Source organism: Nannobrachium achirus (genome assembly GCF_963921795.1).
Source record: "Nannobrachium achirus genome assembly, chromosome: 13".
Classification (NCBI taxonomy): domain Eukaryota; kingdom Metazoa; phylum Chordata; class Actinopteri; order Myctophiformes; family Myctophidae; genus Nannobrachium; species Nannobrachium achirus.
In genome coordinates, this window is record NC_137833.1 from 40,589,834 (window position 1) to 40,615,377 (window position 25,544).

The 25,544-nt window shown below is 44.3% G+C and overlaps 1 protein-coding gene across 3 annotated transcripts in view; it reads right to left on the reverse strand.

The window, feature by feature from the left end:
* LOC308297548 (SH3 and PX domain-containing protein 2A-like) overlaps positions 1 to 25,544 on the reverse strand; it is a 63,055-nt gene that overhangs the window by 21,388 nt on the left and 16,123 nt on the right. For 2 of the 3 annotated variants that reach the window (XM_080741002.1, XM_080741001.1), the window contains exons 5-7: positions 25,276 to 25,367; positions 15,636 to 15,667; positions 4,226 to 4,354 (exon numbers count right to left, since the gene is read on the reverse strand). In XM_080741002.1, the coding sequence (XP_080597128.1) occupies positions 4,226 to 4,354; positions 15,636 to 15,667; positions 25,276 to 25,367 (253 nt within the window). Of the gene's footprint in view, positions 1 to 4,225; positions 4,355 to 15,635; positions 15,668 to 15,796; positions 15,894 to 25,275; positions 25,368 to 25,544 lie in introns of those variants that run through there. The other variant, XM_080741003.1, reaches the window with a different exon arrangement.

Consider the following 25,544-nt stretch of genomic DNA (forward strand, 5'->3'; position numbering starts at 1 on the left):
GTCAGACTGGGCAACGCCAGCCCAACAGTGCCCTTGATGTGTAAGCAGACAAGAGGCACCTATATGGAACTGCACTTCCAGGGGCGTCACACCAAATTCTGGGCCCTGGGTACAAGGATTCACTGCGGGCCCCCCCATGAATGTTAACTATTGAAAAATAGCAGATATACAAGCTCACAGCGCGGCACCGAGTGCCGCGCTGCGAGCTTGTAGATCTGCTATTTTTGGAAAATCGTGAAAATGTGTGCAAGAAACCTATGTCAAGGACCCCCAAGATGATATGTATTTGACCACGGACCCCGATCTCAAAATATTTAGTTCCAGGGACTCCCCAGAAGCAAAATTTGAGTTAGAAATGTTCACTTAAAAAATACATATATTCAAAGATTTTCACACATTCACAACTTTTCAAAAATAGCAGATCTACAAGCTCGCAGCGCGGCACTCGGTGCCGCGCTGTGAGCTTGTATATCTGCTATTTTTCAATAGATAAAGTTATTAGGGCCCCTCCACCTTGGGCCCCAGTAACTCAGTCCCACTTTCCTACCCCTTGTGACGCCCCTGTGCACTTCCACAGTGAAAAGAAACTGCAAGTCCCTATATCTCTCCCATGCACAACTCCCATTAGTGGCCGAGGTTTCAACCGTTGACCACAGTGCATTTAAACGGATCTTGCAATGCAGCGGGGGCTGTGGTGCTAGCTTAGCTCTGGTTAGCATCTCTCCAACATACTGTAAGCTGAGGAGGCATCCTGGAGGATCCATTAAGCCATTATAATGAACCAACCTCTCTGAACCGCTAACTTTGGCAGGAAATGGCTTTTTCCATATTCCCTCAGAGTCTTTTCCCCCGCACTCCTCTCTTCTCTTGGGCCAGCGCCTCTCCCTGGCAAACTCTCATAAAAATAGACAAATAAAATGACCACAATCTCACAGATAGTGCAAGGACAAAGCTAATATGACTGTCAAACATACTTTGACATGGTACTTACAGTGCAGTAAAGTTTTAAAATTACGGTCATGGATTATTTTTATGTACGTTTTCAATTCGAGGTTGGCAAACTTGTTGAGTACTTCACCAAGCTGCTAGGAACGCTAACAGCATCAGAGCCTGCAGCTGAAGTCTTTCAGTCTTTCTCTGTGATTTTTTTTCCCAGTGTATATTAAATCAAATTATTAGGATTGAATCACCACCTAGCTAAAACATCAACATCATACTTAAGTCATCAGCCCTTGCCCTTTCCGTCACCTATAGCACCATACTGTACCTTGTTCAAGTAACAACAAAGACACACATGGTCAACAAACTATGACACTTTACTGTACTGTATGTAAAGTAGGCCAATATGCACACAGGCAGCGGCATCAAGCAGTGCAACGGAAAATACAGCCTTGGCTCGGGACAGCAGGCTGGAAAAGTAGAGAAAGCTGAGCTTGCTTATAGGTCTGACCTAGATTCAGTGCCCTGTCAAAGGCATATATTATCTAATCCAAGGTAAGGAAAACCACAGCCGGCGCACGGGCGCAGCCAGCCACAGTACACAGAACAATGGCTTTATTCCAGAGTGAGACAACAGTTGGACACCTCCTGTTGGTTTAACTATAAATAAAAGGCTCCGGTGCTGTGATATTTCAATAATGGATCCATGGCATATATGGCAATCACACTCTCATGCACTCACAACTCTCGTTGCACAGCTCATATAAAACGAATTGGGACCATTGAGATTAAATTAGATGAGAATATGTGCATGTGAGGAGATTTTCCGTGCGGGCCATCCCAAAATCTCTGCAGGGGAACCATGCTGGCTTAAAAGTGCGGTGTTGCTTTACAGGAAAAGGTCCATGTTGTAGGCTACAGCTCAGACCTCCATACAATCCAATACCAACTTTTTGTCATGATATCTGACAGTTTAGTGCCTCAAGTTCATGAAGAGCATATATTCACCGTGTTCACCACTTAGCTCTGTAATTCACAGATCAGTATGTCAGAACCTATAAAAGGTGCACACTTATCCTGCTAGGCATTGGATGCTAAACCAAACGAGACCTGGACTCGTTAGCATGGGCTGAAGGATAGAGAATGATGTCACCTAGCATAACAGAGGAGCCTCAGTCTGCTTCCAGGGCAGGAGGCACAGAGGCGTCAATTGGGTATGGCAAGCTATGGCAGCTGCCATACCTTGGCTACAGGGGGAAATAATAAAATGTACTTTTCACCGTGCCTGTTGCTAAGGTATGGCAACATGACTGGTGTCTTGCACGCAGGCCGTTGCCATACCTTAGCTTTTGCTGAACTGTACGCCACTGAGGAGGCATCAAGGTTTGAGTTAAAATCCTAGCTGTGCTCTCGGAAACAGCCCCGCAGCACCTTGTATTTACTTCAAACCACTGTGGAACTGTCAATCAGAGCCTAAATAAATGTCCAATAGCCTTGGGCTCTGTTTTAAGTAGCAGAGACCAGTGTGGACTACTGTTTTGCTCTGTGTAAACTGGTGACAGATTTGGAATGGCACACAGGATAGGCAAGTCACTGTATCAGAACTGAGAAAGATGTCATAAAAAGCTAATAACTACCCTAAAAGTGGTTCCCGCATTGAAAGGTACAGTATACAGTAGTTGTGTATAGGGGTTCCCGGTTTAAATGGGCTAAGGGTCTATGTCAGTGTTTCTCAAACCTTCAAATTTCAAGGTCTCCCCTTAACTCTGGCAGTGTACAAATGGAACCAAATGAACCCTAACGGGCTCATTTGGTTCCATTTGTACACTGTCAGAGTTACAGACTTGTATGGGTCAATTTAGACCCCCCTAAAGGAATCCGCAGAGTCCCTGGAATCAACTTTGAGAACCACTGGCCTAAGTGACAAGGTTCAGTAGTGTAGTATCCACCACACAAAACATAACATGGCACAACTGTAAAAAAGCATGCACACCAAGCAAGTTCAAGCAGATCCTGGAGGGAGGGCCTCATATAAGGCCCCTGGTAAAAAGGACTTCAAGGTGTTGGAATATCCGCCTAACGGAGGCTCCCTAGTGGGTCCAAGTCCTTCTAGACCACGGAGAGAAAACAAATAGGCCGAGTCAAGAAACGGACACACGTGACACTTCAAAGCAGTCCCACTCTATTGACTCTCTTCCTTGAGGCCACTTGTGCCATGGGCTTTTTCACTCATGCCCAAAGTGAAACCCAAGTCCAGTTGCTTCCATGGTCACCATTTCTCCTCCCTCTCCTCCTACCCTCTGAAGAACACATGAGGCCCATTACCGTTTTACTGTCTCAGCACACCATTAAAGCCATACGTCAAGCCCTGTTACTGGAGCCATCCATCTCCCTTCACCCCACTGATGAAAAAGACAAATCCTATAAAAAAATAAAAATATATAAGTAGGTGTCTCCTCAAGCTGCGTTCTATGGTTCAATAAATTGGCAGATTTTCTGTGAAGAAATTTAGAAATTTGTGACACCTACCAAAACAACGGTTTAGCAACAAAAGCTCCTCCACACGCACGCACGCACCTGGTAAACCTTACCACAGGATCATACTGTAGATATTCCTGCAAAGTGTTCAATTGTTTGATACTGTATGCCTATTCTATCTGTGTCAATCATCAATACTGGCCAAAGTGATGACATATCCTAAAAGGCAGCAGCCTAGGCCCTGTTTCCTAGGCTTCTCCAGTGGTTAAACAGCTGACTAAGGACTCTCCACAGATGGCATTTGTAAATCCAGCATGCCTTGCTTTCTTTCCATTAGAGTAAGGCAGAATAATTAATATATGAGCCTGGAAGACATTCCTCCTGCTAAAGGCAACATTCTGGCCCACAGCCTAAACCAACAATGGGGGAAAAAAACAGGCCTGACTGCAAGCCAAAGTGAGCCTCCAGATGGGGCTAAGGCACAGCTAGCAGGCTGAGGACAAAGAGGGAAGGAAGAGAGAGAGAGAGGCTAGATAGGACAGAGAGAGATGGGGGTGTTTAGGAGGAGGAGTGAGGGAGGACTTTTGGGGGTGCAAGAACGAAAGGAACCCTTGACTGTTTTCATGGAAATGTCTGTGTTTGTTTATGTTGGAAGTGTTTAGGTGGCAGCGAGTGTGTGTTTGTGTGTGCGCGTGCGTGCGTGTGCGCGTGTGTTTTGTGTGTACTGCATAGAGTAGTATGTTTGCGTGTTTTGTGTATTCGCGCATCACTTGTGTCGGCGCTTTGCGTGTTTGTTTTGAACACTCACCGGTCTCACTCTTATCGATGACGTCCACCACCTCGCCAGCTTGGAGGCTGATCTCGGACGGCTCTTGTTTCTCATAATTGGCCACCACCACATACTGCTCCAGTAGCATGGGGTCCGAGGCATCCAGACCTGGGGTGGAGGGGAAGAAACACGCTGTCAGCCAGCTGCCAGCCATGGGCCCGCGAGATCGGCCGCCGGGCACCCGTTGTGCCATAGGCCAATTTGTCAGCAGAGCTCAGCCAATGGGAATACACACAGGGCTCAGTACATCTTCCTAAGAGTCTGGCCATAGAGGTGCATCCCTCTCCAGCCCAACAACGAGGGCAACGGAGAGCTTGAAAGCATGCAGGGGGGGAAATGTCTCTCTCTCCAGCAGGTAAAGCATCAAGCGGTCAATTGAAAAGAGTCCATTCTACGCCCTTGGGTGGGGGTGCTTATCCATCTGGTCCAACAGAGTAGGTAGACAGAGGTTGATGTATTCAGAGGGAAACAGAGAAGGAAACATAGAAGAGGAATAAAACAGGGAGAAATGGAGAGAAAGGCATATAGGACGAAATGAAGAGCAAGGAGCTATTGCCAGTTGTGGACGGGACAGTGGAGTGGGAGAGAGAGTTGGTTTCCCCTGGAAAATAAACAGTCTGCTAAAAAGCCTCCTTCTTCTCGGTTGGGGCTGGAGCAGGAAGAAGGGTAGGGGGTTGTGTACGCCAATCATATGAGTCGACACTAGAGGCCTTAAATAGAACCATATGAAGGGGCTGGAGCTGGGCTTTGAGGGCGGCCCTCTGCCTCCATGAAACACTAGAGCTCTGACTACGGCATGCAGACAAGCCAATGGAAACCTCCTGCATTTCTCCACTTCTCTGGGTTAACCATATGAGTTCGGGCAGTGAAGCATTATTCAAGTTGTGACAGAGAAAGTGAATCTTGTAGTCGAACAGAAAACTATATGCATTTCATTTGTCAAGGTGCATGGATGAAATGTGGTGCCCAAACATACATAAATGAAAGGTCAAATCATGCACCTACCTATTGGATTGAGCAACATCTATTGACGTCACCTATTTGCCCCCTGCTGTAGCCTATAATTATGAGAGATATACATATCCAACCGAAATTCTAGAGCCCCGCCAATGCCAGCTTTTTGGGTCTGATGCTGATCCCGATTTTGGAGATTTTATGTTTTGACCAATATTTTGCATAACACACAAGCCATATTCAAGTTAAAAAAAATAGCTCACAATGACTGGGATTACGATGTGTTATGATCTTCTAGATCAGCTATCTTTGACAAAATCTGGACGTATAAGCTGCACAATTGCGGATACCGATGTCATCAAAAAAGTCAAATAATGGCCAATAAATTGGTCAGGCTCTACTAAACTCAGAATGAACTGAGACAACTCCCTTTTAGCAGCAGAACTAACAAGCATCAGCTGGAGTAGAGAATCAGCCACACAGCTGAGATTCAGTTCACTTCACACATAATATAGTACGCTACTGATAGCCACAGAGCTCAGACCCACTGAAAGAACACAGGGGTCACGTCAAACCCACTTTTTAATGTGCATTTCTAATCCAGCATCTCAAACTGATAGTCTGAATAGCAGTATACCATTTACAAACACAGAGAGACAGAAACCATTAGGAAAATATCTTTCACCTCACTCTCAGTGAGCTTGCTGTGCAGCATCTCTTCTAATTGAGATCAATTGCTCACAAGAAATATTAAATATGTGAGGTCTTAATCTTGAGAAATGTCTTGGAAAAATCGTCCCCAAGGAGATCAGAAGAGCCAAACAAGCCCAAATGAAACTATTTTTCACAGGGTAGTAAACTGAGTTTCTGGAACAAGCAGCTCCCATTTAATTCAGAAGATGGAAAATAACTCAAATCCTGTCCAATAGACAGAAGGTCTGAGGCTTAGATAAGGAGTGTTTCAGACAGCTGGGATTAAGCTGCCAGTTCCAAAAAGAGAGTCATCCAGACAACCTACTGCCAGACAAGAGATTAACATTTCTGCAAATTAGGATTATATTCCCATTCAGCATTCCCGTTCTGGAACTAAACATATGAAATGTCAAGGAGCTAATAATGTATGAGGGTGAACTCACAACATTAGCGTTAGCGAGAACACTAATCCTGCCAAAGATTCTGACACCGGATTAGTGCGGTGGTGGGTCTGTGGTTTTTGGAAGCTTTCACATTTGTTTGTGCAAGATGTGTCATTAAACTGCGAGGGCGGGTGCAGAAAAATGGAAAAGCCCAAATGATTTGAAATCTGGTAATATCTTGTTGGTCGTACTGTATAACATGACATACTGTAAATTAATATAAAACAGCTCACAGCATAAAATGTTAGAGCATCCCTACAGTAAATGACTACAGTACATGACTAACTGAATGATAGATAAAAAGAAGAATACTGAATAAAACCTGGTTTTGTTGTAAATATTGCTTGTACATAAGAGAAACTACTGAGTGAAACGTGCCTGTGGTTGTATTCCATTACTTTCATCCAAAGTAGAGTCTTGGAAAAACACTAAAATAGTTTTTATGACCTGTCATGAGTCGTTGTAAGAGGAATGGCTGACTACCCATTATCAAATAAATGGCATACAGTGGTGTAAAGTAACAAAGTACTTTTACTATTTACTTTTATTTCCACATTTCTATATTTTTACTTCTACTCCACTACAGCTCAGAGACAAATATTATACTTTTACTCCACTACGATTATTTGAAAACTTGGGTTCTAGTTACTAGTAGATTTTTATTATTATTATAAAACATATATTAACCACTTCAGCCTCTATTTGAAAATAGCCGATCTATAAGCTCACAACGCGTTGCTTCCGGTATTTTCAAAGGATTTTAATACATTTTAGACATCTGATAACTCATTCTGCATAATGAGCACTTTTTCCATCACTGATGGCATATCAAGGACACCATCATATCACGGATAGGAAACAAGTTTTATATCACCTCCATCATTTCCAGGAAGATGTGCGTAAAAACCTAGTGTGATGTGTCGTGGGGAATCGAAGATCTACGTCAAAAAGAACATTAAAAAAAGAGGTTTGTACGACACATACAGTAAAGCCGAGACTCTGGGTGAGCAAGTAAAGACTTTGTCAGCAAAGTCAGTAGGCCTGAAAAACAAAAGCTAATATTTTCAGCTTCATACAGGAAATTAAATGTTTTGCATCAGCAGAGCCAGAACAGGAGCACACGTAGTGAGAAAAAGGTGCTGAAACAACCTTGGCCATAATACTGTATAATAGGTGTGTTTTTGAGTAACTAACCAGATACAGTATTTTGCTTCATGGGCTAAAAAATAAAGTTACTTACGTCACTCAATTACTGAAGGACGTGTGTGTGTGTGTGTGTGTGTGTGTGTGTGTGTGTGTGTGTGTGTGTGTGTGTGTGTGTGTGTGTGTGTGTGTGTGTGTGTGTGTGTGTGTGTGTGTGTGTGTGTGTGTGTGTGTGTGTGTGTGTGTGTGTGTGTGTGTGTGTGTGTGTGTGTTGGGGGGGGGGGGGGCAGACAAAGTACACAACCCCTTTAATCCTGCTCAAATATTTACTCCACTTCAAGTGAAAGTTGCTCAGTCAAAGGTTTTGAGCTAAAAGTAGGGAAAATAAGCATTTGTTCAATAACTAGAGTCTCACTGTCTATCCAGCTCTTTAATGAACAGAAAATACATTTTCAGGTACAGTAGGTGTGTAGGTGTCACTTCATATGAACTTGTAGATCTGCTATTTTTGAAGAATAGTGAAAACCTTTAAGCGATAATTTTTAGAGGAGTAAAGTAAGTTTCCTGCCCAAAAAAGAAGACGAAGAAAAAAAAAGAATAGCTATGTAAGTATAATAGATACTCAAGAATTGTACTGGGCACAGTACTCAAGTACATTATCATTTGTTAATGTCACCTGTGTGTGTGGGGGTGGGGGTGGGGGGGAGAGAGAGTGACTGCCTGCGTGCACACGCATGTACACGTATGTCACTCTGCACACAAGTATTAGTCTGTCTCCCGCAGGATTTATGAAGTCTGAATAAAGAAATGGTTCAGCTCTGGGCCACCATCAGATAGCCTTATTAGCCACTCACTTTGTTTATGTCGCTCCCCTCTCCGATTTATACATGTGCTTCCTGCTCCCACCCTTGCACTCCCAGTCGCCACCAACCCCTCCCCTCCAGCCCTCATCATCTCTGTCCGAGAGGACGACAGTTGGCAACTTTTGCAACAGTGCGTCATGTAGAGGAGGGAAGCAGGGAGCGAGGGATTTGAGGCAGCCCTACACTGTAAACTCCTCAGTGTTCCTTTAACTCGTACAGTGTGCAAATGGACCTGTGTGACATTTACACCACTGGCTTTTTTTTTGCTTTGCTTTCATATTCCAGCATGAGGATCTGGCTGTGACTGTCACTCTGACTCTGGGTGGAATAGACCAGTAGTTCTCAACCTGTGGGTCGGGACCCCCAGGGGGGGGGGGGACTCCCCAAATTATTTTGGGGGGTCCCCAGATGATTAGCTTAATGTGCAACATTGTTTTCTTACTCAACAGTCAGTCTGGCTAACCATCGTCAAATAAAAGGGAACGCCCACTCTGTTTGTTCCTCTTCATAGAGTGTCTTGAGAGATTACTCAACAGTAAACAAACCAACATAAAGTTAAAGTGTAGAGGGTATCTGCACATTTCTAAAGTGACAATTTGAGGGTTAGGGTTAGGGTTAGGGTTAACTGTACATGCTCACAAGCCTCGCAACGCGAGGCGTTCTTAGCATGTAGATCGGCTATTTTCACAATAGAACCGTGTTATGCAAAATGTAATGCCTCAACTCTTCAGGGTGGGGGTGTGTACCCAGTTAAAATATGATTATTTGGGGGGTCGCGGCCTGAAAAGGTTGAGAACCACTGGAATAGACTCCCATGTAAAACACGAGCCATGCTTTGAATGTTGTGCAACAACCTCCAGGCAGACCTAACCGTTGTGGAGTGAGATTTGGCAAAGTACAATGCCTTTGTTTGGCTCACGATCAGCTGCAGATGTGTACAGTAGGTGGATGCAGCAGAGGAACGGACTCCGCACTGCCGTTCAACAGAGTGCACACAGATGCACTCATGTCATGGAATCAGTATGTGGCCTTAAGGGAAGAGGAGAGGGAGGGGGGCACAAACAAATAGCACAGAGAGCATGTCCAAAACAAACTCACAGAGGGGAAAATGGCTTTCAAATGGCTTTACGGCGACGTTGAAAACCGTGCACGGCGCAATGGTATATTAAGAAGCATGTAAAGTTTTCATCGAACATTCTTTTCCGATCACCGGACTCCCACACGCTGCAGCATTCTTTCAACATGCCGACACACACGCGCACACACACACACACACACACACACACACACACACACACACACACACACACACACACACACACACACACACACACACACACACACACACACACACACACACAAACAGCAGCAGCTGTAGAGCACAGAAACACCACCAGACCGTCCTCCTTTGCCCCATTTCGGAGGATTTCGTAAGCCTTTTCTTTTCTGGAGCGCGCTGCGTGTTTTGGACATGAAGCTTGCGTGCTGCTGGCCTGCTCCAGCAGGCTGGCCTCAACACTGACTGACAAATCGGCGCTGTTGAGTGGAAACCTTGTATGTCCAAAACCGTTTGTTTTGTATTTATCATTCATTTTTAAAATGATTTAAACTAGTGAAAACAGCTGATCTACAAGCACACAACATTGTGTGCTTGTAGATCAGCTGTTTTCACGAAAAAAATTACAAATTTGAAACTTGGAGATGGTTTCTGCCTCAACACAAATGGTCACTGTCAGGAACCCTATGACTTGGCTCGACTCCGCTCTCTGCTGCCCCCGCAGGAGGACAAGAGCCACTCTTGACTTCAGGTTCTGCCTTAACTATCAAGTTGGTTTGCATTTTTTGAGCGGTGGTCACACCGTCTCCATAGAGTGGCCGTGTGTGTATCCGTGTATCCGTGTATGTGGGTGGGTCTGTATGTAGCCTGCCCTACAGTACCTTTTATGACCACACATGTTAAGGGAGGGGCGCTGTTTTCAGGCCAGGCCAGGCCAGGCACACACACACACACGCACACACACACACACACACACACACACACACACACACACACACACACACACACACACAGGAGGGGGGGGGGGGGGTTGGTGGGTAAGAGGGTGCTGTTGAGACTAGCCTGGGGGGGGGGGGGGGGGGGGGGGTGACAGAATTCATAGATCTAGAACACATAGAATTCATAGATATAGAACACAGAATATGTACAGTACAGTTAGGTGGGTAAACCACCGCTCAGTTCACACGGGTGTGATTTTTTTAAATCTATGTATATAATACTAACCTACCGTAAGCTACAAAACATGTCGGTGAATGATTGATAGTGAGATAGTGACTGCAATCGTTTGGATGTTATGAGAATGATTGTAGGGGAATAAGGCCTTTATATCTTAGAGGTGCGGTCTGTCAAAGGGCTCAGTATTCAATAGTTGTTTATTGAGAAAGTAAGAGTATTCTTTTGCAGAAAAAGCACAATAGTTGATTAGGGAGCACTCATTCGTCATAATAATTTCCTACGCCATGCTACAATCCTATCCATCTGCATGCACACGCACACACACACACACACACACACACACACACACATGCACACTCACACGCACACATGCATGCGCGCACACACTCACGTGTGCAGACCTCTTGACACCAGCCCCCTCACCCGTACACAGATTAGCCATTCTCTTCCCACTAAATGCACAGATGTGCGTGCACGGTGCACACACACACACTCACTCTGACTCCCATACACACATGCTCTCATACATAGATGCACGCACACAAATAAACACAAAAACACTTAATCCCACACATTGCGATGTATGCATTTGATTTAGTCGTGCTGCTCTTACTGATTATGACTTATTACACAGTTATTATGTTTTTTTGTTTTGTCATCTGTTTCGGTTGGAAAGCGCTTTGTGTTAACTCCTGTTGTTTTTAAATGGGATGCATAAATAAATGACTTTTGACTAATGCTACCACACACACGCACAAGCGCACACACACACACACACACACACACACACACACACACACACACACACACACACACACACACACACACACACACACACACACACACACACACACACACACACACACTTCCACTCCCTACGGCCCCCCCTGAGCCCCCAGCTCAAATAAAGACAGCAAGGCTGCACACATAAACACACTCCCTCGGTCTGTGCGTAACACTGAAATGGTTTCCACTTGCCACGTAAACCTCCTCTCTTCTCTCCATCTGCTTTTCACATGCACTGCGCCCCCGAGCACTCTCTCTCTCCCTCTCTTTTTCTCTCCCAACTTCATTCTCTTTCACTCTGTCCCCCTCACCCCTTCTCTGTTTCACCCTCACCACACACTATCCCCGACACTCCGAAGATCAATCGGAAATATCAAGTCAGAAAGTTACACGTTAGGTATGACCACGAAGTGTACAATGTATTGTATTGGTACACTTTAAGACATCTGAGACATCTGTGTTATCCTTTTAGCCTAAATGTCTGAATTTCTTTCAATATTAAAAAAGATAATCACATCATTCATACCTTTCTTTCCTTTCCCCTGTTCTTTTCCTTTCATCTATAGCCCAAACACTGAACCTGAACAGGAGTAAATACTCTTCTAGCGCCACCATGAGGTTGCTTTTTGCAGACTCTTATCTCCGGCACTGTTGCCCCTATCCATGCCAAACCTTTCACACACACTCCTTGGCTGGCAAACCACAACCTCCGCCCCTGATTTCTCACATGCCCCTCTTCTAGCGCCACCATGAGGTTGCTTTTTGCAGTGTATACATCATGCGACCTGGCGGTCGCTTATCTCCCAATTAGGGAGTCTTACTGGTATACGTATACTGTTAAAATGACATAATTATGTCTTCAAGGCATTTGATGATGATATAGTGCTGACTATGTCAATTACTTAGGATAATAATCCCATCCTATTATAACTGGTATTTCCCGTAAAACAGTTAAACAGGGTGGTGATAAAATACTGCAGCTTCGGCAACATAAACATTCCATCACATCTCAGTCAGACGGTACTGTAACGCCATGTCCTTTCCTGAACCTCCAGAAGATAGAGGGCTCAGATATGGTGTTGACTCAACGGCGTGGACCCCTTCCAGCCAAGAAGAGCCCCATAGGGCTTCTGATTTGATTGCAGTGGAGGTCACAGTTGGAGAACAATAACGGAGACACAGGCCAGAGTCTTTACTGAAACCACATGAAGGATGAGATCCCCTAAACAAACACTGCGATCCACTCTCAGAAAAGTGGGTGGGGGCCTCTGAGTTGTCTCTGTCATCTATCAATCCCACACGAGGAGGGGAAAAAAAGAGATCGACCAGATGAAGGCAGAATGGGAGATAGATGGTGATGGTGATCAGGGGCGTCACAAGGGGGGGGGGGGGGAGTGGGACTGAGTTACCAGGGCCCAAGGTGGAGGGGCCTGGAATAATTTTATACTTTAGCTATTGAAAAATAGCAGATATACAAGCTCACAGCAAGCGTGGCCAAATACATATCATGTTGGGGGTCCTTCACATGAAAATGTTTGAGCCCCACTGACATAGAAACAGGTTTTTCAAAAAACCTTAGAAGGATTTGAAATATTCAAAGACAAATTTTCAAGATTTTTCAAAAAATAGCAGATCTACTCGAGTGCCGCGCTGCAAGCTTGTATATCTGCTATACTTAAAGTACCCAGGGCCCAGAATTTGGTGCGACACCCCTGATGGTGATGATTATGACAGAGGCTGGCCATCTTTGATGGGCTGCGTTAACCCAGGCCACTCTCGCATGTCTGTGATTTCCTCTGCCTCTTCATGCCAGGTAAACAGAGTTCCTAGCCCGTTTGCTCTGACCACATGCAGTTTTGCGGCCGTGGGGCAACATTCTCCAGTTAGGGCCGGGGCTTAGTAAACTCTTAGTCGAGACCGGCACCGTGTAATTATGGCCACCATAAGCTGCAGCTACAGCACAAATTCACCACAGACTCACGGTGCAATTTCTCCGCCGTGTCCGGGCTCTAATAGAGAAACGAGCAATATTTCAGCTGCAGTTTAACCCCCATGTCCGGCACAGGGGCCCTGGTGAAGGTGCAGTACGTTGTGTGCCTATAAGCCTGATTTGTACTTAGTTACTTGGCCAGTGTTGCGCACCAAAATAGCCAGATATTGATAAGCTCATAATGTGTCACACTGTGACACATTGTGAGCTTGTAGAGCGGCTATGTTTGGTGTGCGACGCGACGTGCAAACGTGTATAACTCTGGGTTTAGTATAGGACAGTTGAAAACACTATCACCAGGCAAAAGGGATGGAATTCCCTTTTCCACTGAATAACTTGAGCCACGCAGAAACCTGCGGATAATTAACATTGGTCATTTGTCATCTATGCAGAATAGACCAGCTGAGTGTCATTTAAAACCATGCATGTGAATGAAACACACTGCATGAGTGAATTTCCAGGCAGCCAATCTGTCTCTAAGTGGGAGCCAATCTAATATCTAGCACAGACTGAATGTAGGGCTACTACACGCACGCACGCACGCACGCACGCGCGCACACACACACACACACACACACACACACACACACACACACACACACACACACACGGCTGAAGTAGGACAATCTTTCCATTTCACTATGTGGCTGGAATTCACTCTTACGTAAAGCCCCAATACCATGGAGCATATAATGAAATTAAGTAGGAGTCTTATTTCATTTGGAGACAGCTCCGTTACAGCTTTTCAGCAGAGAAGTGTCTCCTGGAACAAAAGGAAATGACCCCAGTAGAGGACACATTAGTAAGATTACTATTAGCTGCATCACACTGGAGAGCAGCAGATTGGTAACGAGCCTAATTCATTCTGTACGTCATACAACAATGTCACTCGCCAAATATCTGTTATTTTCAGCGAGCGCAGCTGTACAATCAAGCATACTGTAAATGAGCTTTATTTAATCACTGTTGCCAAGTAATGTACTGTACTGTATGTGGGCTTGCCGCGGTTGTCTGCGCTTGTCTGCGAGTGTAAACGTGCACAAGCATGCATGCATACACACACTCACATAGTTATGCGCGCGCACGCACGCACGCACGCACGCACGCACGCACGCACGCACGCATGCACGCGCACACACACACACACACACACACACACACACACACACACACACACACACACACACACACACACACACACACACACACACGCACACACGCACACACACACAGTCTAGCTCATTTCCAATAAGCTGGACCTCTCTGGGAGATAGATTGCTGAGGTGGAGCGCCGCACCTACCATCAGCTCCCAGTACGTACCACCTGTCTTAGTTACCCAAGCCGTGCTACACACATACGCTGAGTTGGCAGTGCCCACGACAGAACCGTGCCATTCAAAGGCAGACACTCTAGCGCCGTAGCGCGTAGCTCAGTTCTGTTCTCCTGACTGGGTTCTACTGACTGAGCTACCCAGGCCACATATCCATCAAAGCCAAGACTAAAATGGAAAACAAATAAATCACAATGAAATAATAAAAATCAGAAGCAAGTTAATAAAATGTAAAAGGTATGCAATGCAATTTGACAGGACCTAACACACACACACACACACACACACACACACACACACACACACACACACACACTGTACAGAATCAGACACGCGCGTACAAACCACCCAACCCCTAGCCCAGTGGATACAGATCATAGCTGCAGTAACAGGTGGCTGCTCCCAACCGTTGCTGTTTGCTTAACCCTTTCATCACAATAACAGCGGGTTCTCTCAGGGTGTGTATTGTAAGCACAGTACTGATATCTTATCATGACCTGCATCCCCTTGCACTTTACTTTTCTCTGCTTTGTGCAGTGTCGAAAAAAGGGCGCACCAACTGCTGTCAAGTGCTCAATTGTAGTCTTATCTGTACAATGGCCAAGGGACCACGGTCATATTCAATACACCAGCAATTCTGACCTTTTAATACTGGCCTTTTTTTTGTTATGAATCAACACTATACCCTCATGATTCATTATTGCAATACAGTAAGTAATGAATTCATCTACTGTCCGTAAATGCCTAATTTATACTCTGTCATTTCACGCTGTCACGCTGAAAATATCAGACATATAAGCTCACAGCGTGGCGCATCGTGACGTGCTCTGACCTTGTAGATCTGCTCATTTTGACATACAGTATGGGACACCGTCGCAGCACCAAGAATAAACAACGCTTAATGTAAACAGAGATGTAGCTGAGTTGATTGATGGAGGTAGATGTTCTCTTACCTGACTTGCGCTTGCAGGATCCTCCACAGTCTCTGAAAAGGAAGCAACACCACAGAGGCATGGTCAGTGGACAGTATGTGTGTGTGTGTACTGTTACTCAGGAGAGTCACAGCCCTTTAGAAGGACCATAACAGCAAGCAGCAGAGTCCATATACCCAGACCTGTCACCATAGAGCCGCTATCAGCGCCTAGACACCGGCCAAACCCTCATTAAGAATGCCTGTAGAATTTGACCCACTCTGGGAGAGGGGGTGTGATGTTATAGGACACAAATAGGGGAGTGAAGAGCAACAGTGACTGTGTCAGAGAGGGAGAGAGAGGAGCGAGTGAGTGACACTGAGTGAGCGATCACGGCTTCTAGTCCAGGGGTCTTCAACGTTTTCAGGCCAAGAACCCTTTAGGTAAGAGAGAGATGAAGCAGGGACCCCCAGATTCCATATTAGTTTCAACCTTTGACAGCACGATCATCAGTGTATTTTAGATTCATGTCAATTAGTGTGCTCTTTTTTCCCCTCTACACCAAACCTCTTTGCCGAAAATAGCCGATCTACAAGCTCACAACGCCTTGCGCGCTGCGAGGCGTTGTGAGCTTGTAGATCTGCTTGTAGATCTGTGAGCTTGTAGATCTGCTATTTTTGTCTTAAGTTCTACGAATATGGACGTTAGGGTTCAAGTGGTTAATATAAAAAAGGAGGAAAAAAAATTTCTATCACACAAAGGTTTGAAGGACCCCCTGTACTAACTCTGAGGACACCCTAGGGGTCCCAGACCCCCTGTTGGAGACCCCTGTTCTAGTCCAAATACTGCCGTGTCTGTTTGTATGTAAACAAAAATGCATGAGTCGATACTGTACAAGTGGCGGAAATGTCATGGCGGCGTCTCGGCCCGCCGCCGTTGCTAAACAGAATTGCATTCATGTTGGTGTCGTGTCCGCAGTTGTGTCCCATTCAGTTGCGTGTCCCATTGGGGTTTCAATATCAAAGTGCCCCTCTGTTCCAGAGCTGGTAGTGAAGCACGCCTTGATGAATGCATGGGCCAGTATAGAAATGCATACTGTACCATTCTGTGGCAACAATGACCACGCTCTGTTCTCTGAGCTGCCCCAACCCAGAGGGCTCAGAGGGAGGGAGAACCTGAGCACGCATGCGCAAGTAGTGCCTCTGGGACGCCTAAATGCATATTGGCATCCAACTGTGTGCATGTGTGTGTTAGGGCATTCACAGAATATACGAATATTCAAATATCATAGTCACTATTCAACGTTGTTCAACAAAGTCGAATATTCGCTTTTTTTTTCTCTCTTAAAAAAATATACATATTATATTAGATAGGAAGTCATAAGAATGAGTTGTCATGACCCTGGTGGATGAATTGTTTAATGCTCTATAATGATGTCATGCGTCACGTTTCGTCTCCCGGAACTAATTACTAGTGGGAAAAACTATGAAAAAGAGCATAGGTCGCAGTTTACTGTCAGAACCGGAACAGCTTGTGTGTGTCCAAACGGGTAACGCCTGACACTTTTGGCCATCTGGCCAGTGTGGCACAGAGTCACAGTGATGTCACAGTGATGTGGACATCAGGAATCTCCATATATGGGCATAAAAGGGATTTGGTTCCCCTGTCATCCCAGTGATCTCCATATCTCCATATATGGGCATAAAAGGGATTTGTTCCCCTGGCATCACAGGGATCTCCATGTATGGGCATAAAAGGGACAGTCTGCCTGTCTGTCTGTCTGGGTAACACTTGTCTTTTTTGTTGATTGACTCTCATGCTCTGACATCACGCTAAGACATCACTGTGATGTCATGGGAACCAAATCCCTTTTATTGCCAATTATGGAGATCCCTGTGATGCCAGGGGAACCAAATCCTGTTTATGCTCATTTATGGAGATATGAAGATCCCTGTGATGCCTGGGGAACCAAATCACTTTTATGCCCATATATGGAGATCCCTGTGATGCCAGGGGAACCAAATCCCTTTGGCCAGATGGCCAAGACATCTAAAGGGCAAGGTCGCTTGTCGCCCTGAGGCGTCCTACTGGTGAATACTACTTCAGTTGGAAGTTGGAACACAGGTTCTTTTTCCCACCCCAAAATCCTGGCAGTCTGCAGGTCTTTATGTAGTTAAAAACGAAGTGCAGAGCCAATGCAGTCCATGCTGAGAGAGCGAAGGTCAAGGCAGATGGGAACAGACACCTGGCTCGCTAGCGAGGCTGCAGCGGCACTAGAGCCATGTGGGCCAGCTATGGATATGTGCAAACATGTTTGGATAAACCCTGTCAAACATTTCCCAGGTCGTGGCCTGTGGGTCACCTTTCACTGTGTTTCACTGGAGTACAGTAAAACTTCTGAGAAAAAGTGGGATTCAAGGTATTTGTGACAGGTCTCACTGTGGTCTAACCCAATTTTGGCCTGGAAAATACCTAAAAATGTCGGTTTTCTGAAAAAAGAACGTTTCTATGATCAGTGGTGCTCAAACCTTTTATGTCAAGAACCTCTTGAAATATATATATGTGACCGCCGACCCCCAATCTCAAAATATTTTGTTCCAGAGACCCCCCCCCCCCCCCCCCCCAGAAACAAAGATTTATAAAAGTTTGCTTTAAAATATATAAAGATTTTCACAAATGTACACAACTTTTCAAAAATAGCAGATCTACAAGCTCGCTATTTTTTTATAGTTAAAGCATAAAATAATGGTTAAAGTGGTGAAAATCTAACGTAATAAAGATGCGTTAACGGGTTAAGGACTTTTCCATTAGAAGTCCATCGGAAGTACAGTATACTGTATTTCCCTGTTCAATAGATAGGGAAACCATTTACTGTAGATCTGGATTTTCTTTAAACAATAGACCCTATGGGTGCCATTAATTGTTGTAGGGAATAAATCTCTTGGTGAATTAAAGCAGGTTTGGCAACAACAACGCGTCTATTTTTCTTAAGTGAAAGTAATTTTTTGAACAGAGCTTTCCAATTTCCAGATCCATGACCAAGCTGCCATGAAACATTCCTCACGAGGCATGTAAATAGCCTGTGTGCTTCGTAAAAAACATTGACTAATTAACTATATTACCTCATATTGAAATATAACTCTACGCGCTCAGCTGTGCAGACATTTGTATGCAATTACTGACGTGAGACTTTATACAGTAAAAGAAAAGTTTACATTGGATGCTCATGTAGTATCCGCGCTGCGTAATCCAAACTCCCGGCTTTAGGAATTTCACAACTTTCTATATGATGAGTGGTAGGTGAAATCATGTATGTAACGCCCGCTCTCAGCCAACACAAACTGTGTTGCAATTTTGTTAAAATACGGAGGAATTTACACTCTGAGCTAAATGATGCAGAGTCAGCGTGATAACAATAGCTGTTAACGTGCCATGTTGAGGCAGACACATCAAATAATACGGTTCAGTACATATTATGTAATAAGTTGCAAAGCGAAAATTATGAACTCCCCTTATGAACAGTTCACATGCTTCGGTTTAAAGATCCTCGTTCAGTTCAAGTTATCAGGGAGGTTGTGGTATGGAGAGAAGCAACTAATGGTGGTCATTCGTTAAATAATGTAGCACACTTGAGAAGGGTGAGATATGTGCACTTATAGGAATACTTCAACTCCTCCCCCCCCCCCCCCACACACACACACACACACACACACACACACACACACACACACACACAACCCACCCATCAATTACTCACCCTGTGAAGACTTGAATTCATGTTGTTGACTCATTCTTTCACAGTGAATGAAGAATCTCAACATGAAGAGAATGGAAAGACTTGGATAATACTGTGAGAATACTTGTGCTGGGGTTTATCAACAGATTTGTGCTATAGTTTAGGACTCTTCATTCACTGTAAAGGAATGTAACACAAACAAACACTATCCATGAATGCAAGGCTCCAAGGGTCGATTCATACTCCACTTTTAGAGCCTAATTTATTTCGGTTCGGCTCTGTCTAAACTATGATATGGCGTCATTCAGAGGAGCGGGGAGCGGGTAACGTCATTAATTTGGCTCCGAATGACGCCATATCATAGTTTAGACAGAGCCGAACCGAAATAAATTAGGCTCTAAAAGTGGAGTATGAACCGATCGTAACAGATAGGAGGGGGGGGAGGCATTTTGGGGGTATACTGTAATTCCTTTAATGTGTGTATGACATTTCTGAAAAAAGGGGAGATGACATGCACATCCAACCCGAGTTGGGCAGGTGCTGAGCGAACGAGTAGATACTAGAAAAACTTCAGTCTGAAGAAGAGCAGTGTTGCTCGAAACGTCACGACATTTATTTGGTGCAATAAAGCACTTTTTCGCATGTGAGCACACAGTGTGCAAGTGTTTTTGTATGACATTTCTGGCCTGCAAGCTGAATATCCCTATAAGTAATGGGACGACAAAGGGAACACAATACACAAAGCACCTTCGTTATTTTTTCCAAAACATTCATGACACATGATGCATGCTCTGAATGTCTTTGCCAAGTACACAGAGGAGGGGAGAGAGAGGATGGGGATTAGAGAGAGAGGAGATACTGTATGGGACTGGCCCTGCTACACAAGTGACCCATAGCACAGAGCGGGAAGAATATTCCTCCCAGGAGGAGACTGAGCACACAGCCCTGGCTCTGTGCGCTTCCCTCCCAACACCAGTAAAAAAAACAATAGATGTGGGGAAGGTAAGGGGTGTGAGGGGGGAGGAGGAGGGGGGCATAAATATGTCCAAACACTATTAAAATGTTTAAGACTTTGTGACTGTGTTTGCAGAGCTGAAGTTTAACCTTTGGTTAACGGCGGGCAGTCACAGAACAAAGTCGGGCGGAGACGGTTCAGCTCAGTTTGCCACTTTCAAACTGGCGTCCCTATTTTGGCCATGCCATTATAAGAGAAGAGTTTCATTAAAAAATATACATATAGTATTTTTTTATATAATAACTTGTTGGATCACATCTTGTTGGCGTTGTGAGCAAAGATCTGCTATTTACACTATTCAACGAACTTCATACGTCACAACGAAGTTGTAACGAATCTAGGGCTTAAGTGGTTAAGATCATAGACATTTGTATGTACGTGCACATATGTGCATGTATGTGTGCGAGCGCACACACACACACACACACACACACACACACACACACACACACACACACACACACACACACACACACACACACACACACACACACACACACACACACACACACACACACGTACACACACATACACACACATTGCAGAGACTGAACACGTCATTAAAATCCAACCCTGGGTTGATCCTGGGTTTGAGTTGAGAATAACCATCTGTTTGCGAATAGCTGCAGCTCACTCTTTGTAGGTGGGCCTATTAGACATGGAATGTGTAAGATATTAGTCTTTTGTTCACGCTTCTCCGCCATCTTGGGTCAAAGCCAGAGGACCAAAGTGTCTGCTCCACTCTGGGCATACATAATACAGACGCTCCCGCTCCAGGACGACCTAAGATTAACCTCTGCAAGCATGACCTCTGACTCAGGGGTCAGCGGGTCCATGACATTGGACAGGAAATCATTATGATCAATAGGGAGCTGGGCTGCACACAAATGCTGCAGAGTGTGCGTGCGTGCGTGTGTGTGCATGCGTGCGTGCGTGTGTGCGCACTGTGCACTGTGTACTGTGTACGCGCACACATTAATGGCATTGAGAAAGAAAAGTGAATTGTAAATAGCAATATTCAGACATCCACACATACTGTAAGTAGAGACATTTATATAGCATACAGTAAATACCCACAAGCTAAGAATGCACACTATATATACAGGCAGAAGTGTAGTGTACTAGATTCATAGACACGGTCACACAGCTCCCAACAAAACTGGATCTTGATTGCACAATGATGCCATGGAGAAAGAATGTTAGTTTTACCACATATCAAACCACTAATACCACCCTGTGTGGCGAAACACTGTTGTAAGATCAGACTAGCTCTGGACCATAAAAGACTGTTTACTGCAACTGTAATGTCACTCCTGTAATTTTCTACATGATCGATGAATTGTGCGTGTGACTGTGTGTGTGTGTTGTGTGCGTGTGCGTGCATGCATGTGCGCACGTGTGCATGGCTGAGCATGGCTGAGCTACTGATGAGGTCCAGTTGAGAGCATCAAAGGACAACATGAGAGCTGATATGTGTCCCCATGGACATCCTAACTAACTGTTTTGAAAACTAAATAATAAAGTCATCATCATCCTCTTAATCATAATTAATGAATTAAAGCAGGGGTCTTCAACGTTTTCAGGCCAAGGACCCCTTAGCTGAGAGAGGGATGAAGCAGGGACCCCCATAACCTTTTCATAGATTCCATATAGTTTCATTGTTTGACAGCACACTCATCAGTGTATTTTGGATTCATGTCAATTTGTGTTTTCAGATATTTAACCACTTGAACCATCACTACTCTACACCAAACCTCTTTGCCAAAAATAGCCGATCTACAAGCTCACAACGCCTCGCAGTATGAGGCGTTGTGAGCTTGTAGATCTGCTATTTTGAGCTAAAGAATATGGACGCTAGGGTTCAAGTATAAAAAAAGAGAAACAAGTTTCTATCACACAAAGATTTGAAGGACCCCCAGTAGTAACTCTGAGTAACTCAGTAACTCAGTTACTCTGAGGTCCGGGACCTCAGAGTTACTGAGTTACTGAGTTACTCTGAGGTCCCGGACCCCCTGTTGAAGACCCCTGAATTAAAAGTATTAATGTTTTTACATTTAAAGGTGATACACCATGAAATTCCACTTTTCCTATTTTAAAAACTTTTTTTGGGGTCCCACTAGCACCTTCTATCCTCACAAAGTCCCATTTCAGACCGTTGTGTCTTTCTCTGGTTTTGGGAAGGTGGAGGTTAAAAGCATCCCACGGGTTCTCAAAACAGGCAGATTTTGCCTTTGGCCTAAGGTGGTACTGCAGCTGAAAATGCTCTGAGAGCCATTCAAAAATGAGAGTCTCTCTATTCAGGAGTGGTAATTTAGCCTCAAACCTTTTGAAAAACGTTTTTGGGACATAAACAATATGACATAAATACTTTTTAAATGCATGGTGTATCACCTTTAAATTCAGGGCCACCACTGTCTGTCATGATGACCTTTGTGGTGGTCCATATATAGGCTCATTGAGCGGGAAACATTCAACCACAAATCTAAAGGCATCTGAAACAGGATCATAGAAGTACAGTTCTCCTCTCCACAGTGAAACAGGATGATAGAATTACAGCACCGTTCTTCTCTCCAGTCCAGTGTGGGAGCTGCCTACAGTCAGAATAAGCCTGGATTACTGACTGCCATTTATCAAGTTGGCACGGAGTTGCGGGGATAGCTCAACCACAAATCTTAAAACACCAGCTAGGGGAGGGTATAAGGGTAAATCTCACCAACAGTGTTTAGCTTTAGTCATAGTCTCTTGAATACAATTCCGTTTAGTTCAGTTTTAGTGACACTTTAGTAATCTGAAATGTTTTGGTTTTAGTTAACTAAATCTGCGGTTGATTTAGTCGAATAAAGTCATAAAGTATTTTTGGTAGGCCTCTAGATGGTGTTGTAAATGCCTGATTTATGTACTTGGCTGTGTGCTGAAAATAGCCGATCTACAAGCTCACTATACAAGCTTGTAGATTTAAGTTTAATTGCACTCAAAAACTATCAATAGCTGTGCCCCATTTGTATGGAAATCATGAGCCATAATTATGTTCTAAGTTGATGGCTTGTTAAGATTTTATTCAAATATAATTTTTGCATTCAGGCTGACAGGTGAAAAATTATCCATGAAAACAGTAACAACAGTTTAACGAGAGTGGGCAATTTGAGATGATCATTGCCATGAAAAACTACAGAAATGAGACAATTAAGGATCAAAACTTGTACCATGCTGACAATGAACATCAATCATCCAGTTACCACTCTCTCTCATCTCTCAGGTAGATGAATGGCTCCCTCTTGTGGAATGTAATGGTAGTAAATGGTGGAGGTGGAAATCCCTGCACTAGTACAGTAAATTACACCAGTGATTGTCCCCTTTTCCACTGGGGTTGAATCGGTTTGGTTCTTTATTTCCACTTAATTTTAAACCAATTCCGGAAATGTAACCAAAAAATACATATATCATTTCTTGCCCTGAACATAGAACCAATTTGGGCTTGTCACTATTCTACAGATTGAAAGATAGGGATACAGCGAAATAAACAATGGAAAATACAAGCAAAGAATCATCATTAGGCCTGGAATCGAACCTTGGGCAATTGTCCACATGCAGGCTCTAAAACTGGTGCTTATAACTGGTTGAAACCTAAGCTGGTTCCGGCCGGTTCCCTGAACGCACCTGTAAAAACTCAAAAACGCCTATAGCTCTTTCAGTGTTTAATGTAATATAGCAAAGCCCAAATGCAAACATTTACCATATCATATGAATTGTTTGGAATTGAGTCAAAGTAAATGTATGATGATGATTTGTTAAGTTAAAATGTATATTAGTATTGTTTTCTAAACCAAATATCCCCCGGGTAGATTGGCTATTTTCACTACTTTAACTCGTTTTTAAAAGAATAATAAAAAAAGAACGGTTTTGGACGTTCCACCTGACAGCAACAATACTTTTCAGGAAACTCAGAAGACAGTCTTAATGGGTTAAGGTCGGGGTGGAGGTGAGTAGAGTATAGTGGTAGAGTGGTATGTGTTGGTATACTAAAATACAAAGTATAAATACAGGGAGCTGCGGGGGGAGTGTAAACTTAACTTCTAGGTGGAAACAAAAATCTATAATAATTTCAGAGAGGTGCTCAGCTGCAAAGTTGCCACGAAGCAGCCACTGGAGAACATAAATCAAAAAGTAAAAAAAAAGAAACCTTAAGGGGAAACCCCATCGATCAAAGGTCCTGTGACACCCATCCACGAGGACCACTCTGCAATTCACTCCACAGTTCCTCCCACTGACGAGGAGCTGACTAAGACAAATGATCCTTGCCTGATCCCAGACCCCGCAAACCTTACCCTTCATTCTCATAATACCATCGAACCTTAAGCACCTTAAGGCTGAGATCAGATGTCACCCCCCCCCCCCCCCCCCCCACCCCACACACACACACACACACACACACATCATCATTAATAAAACTACATTATCCCTCGGCCGACTATCAATCACTTCTGAGTCTCTGAGACGTGCGCTGACCTGAGATCAGGACGGGTCAGTGTTGCTGACAGTTGTTTAACATCCCACCGGCGCCATGCATTTTTCTCTCTCTCACAGACACACACACACATACTGTATATATTCAAATATTTGCACTCATTTTCATGATTTTTCTAAAATAGCAGACCTACAAGCTCATATCGCAGCACTCGGTGCCGCGCTATGAGCTTGTATATCTGCTCTTTTTGAACATCTCACCGCCGCCATGCATATTTCTCTCTCTCTCATATAGGCACACAACTCTACTCACACACATACTCTACTAAAATTGAAATGTTTCTCGCAATCCCACCAGAGGGCAGTGTTCAATATCGAGGGAATATAATAAATGTTACTGTTCAATGACAGCCTAATGTAAACACGCTGATGGCCTAATAAAGTAAACTGCCAATAAAAGTACTCACTCTTTGGGAGGGTTGAGGTCCTCTGCGTTCGTCTCAAAGAACCTCAGAACCTCTTCGCTCTGGGAGAGGTGGGAGGGAAGCTTCATCAACGCCTGCGGGTGGGAAGGAAGGAAGAGAGAGAGAGAGAGATGGTCTATTCAACACATTTCCCAACACGCAAATGACCTTCGACAAAGTTTATTGAGGAGTCATAGTGCCGTCGGTCGATAGATGAGAGGATGCCACAAAGACCTTCCCCTCCACTGAAGGGCGTGGAAGAGAAGGAAGAG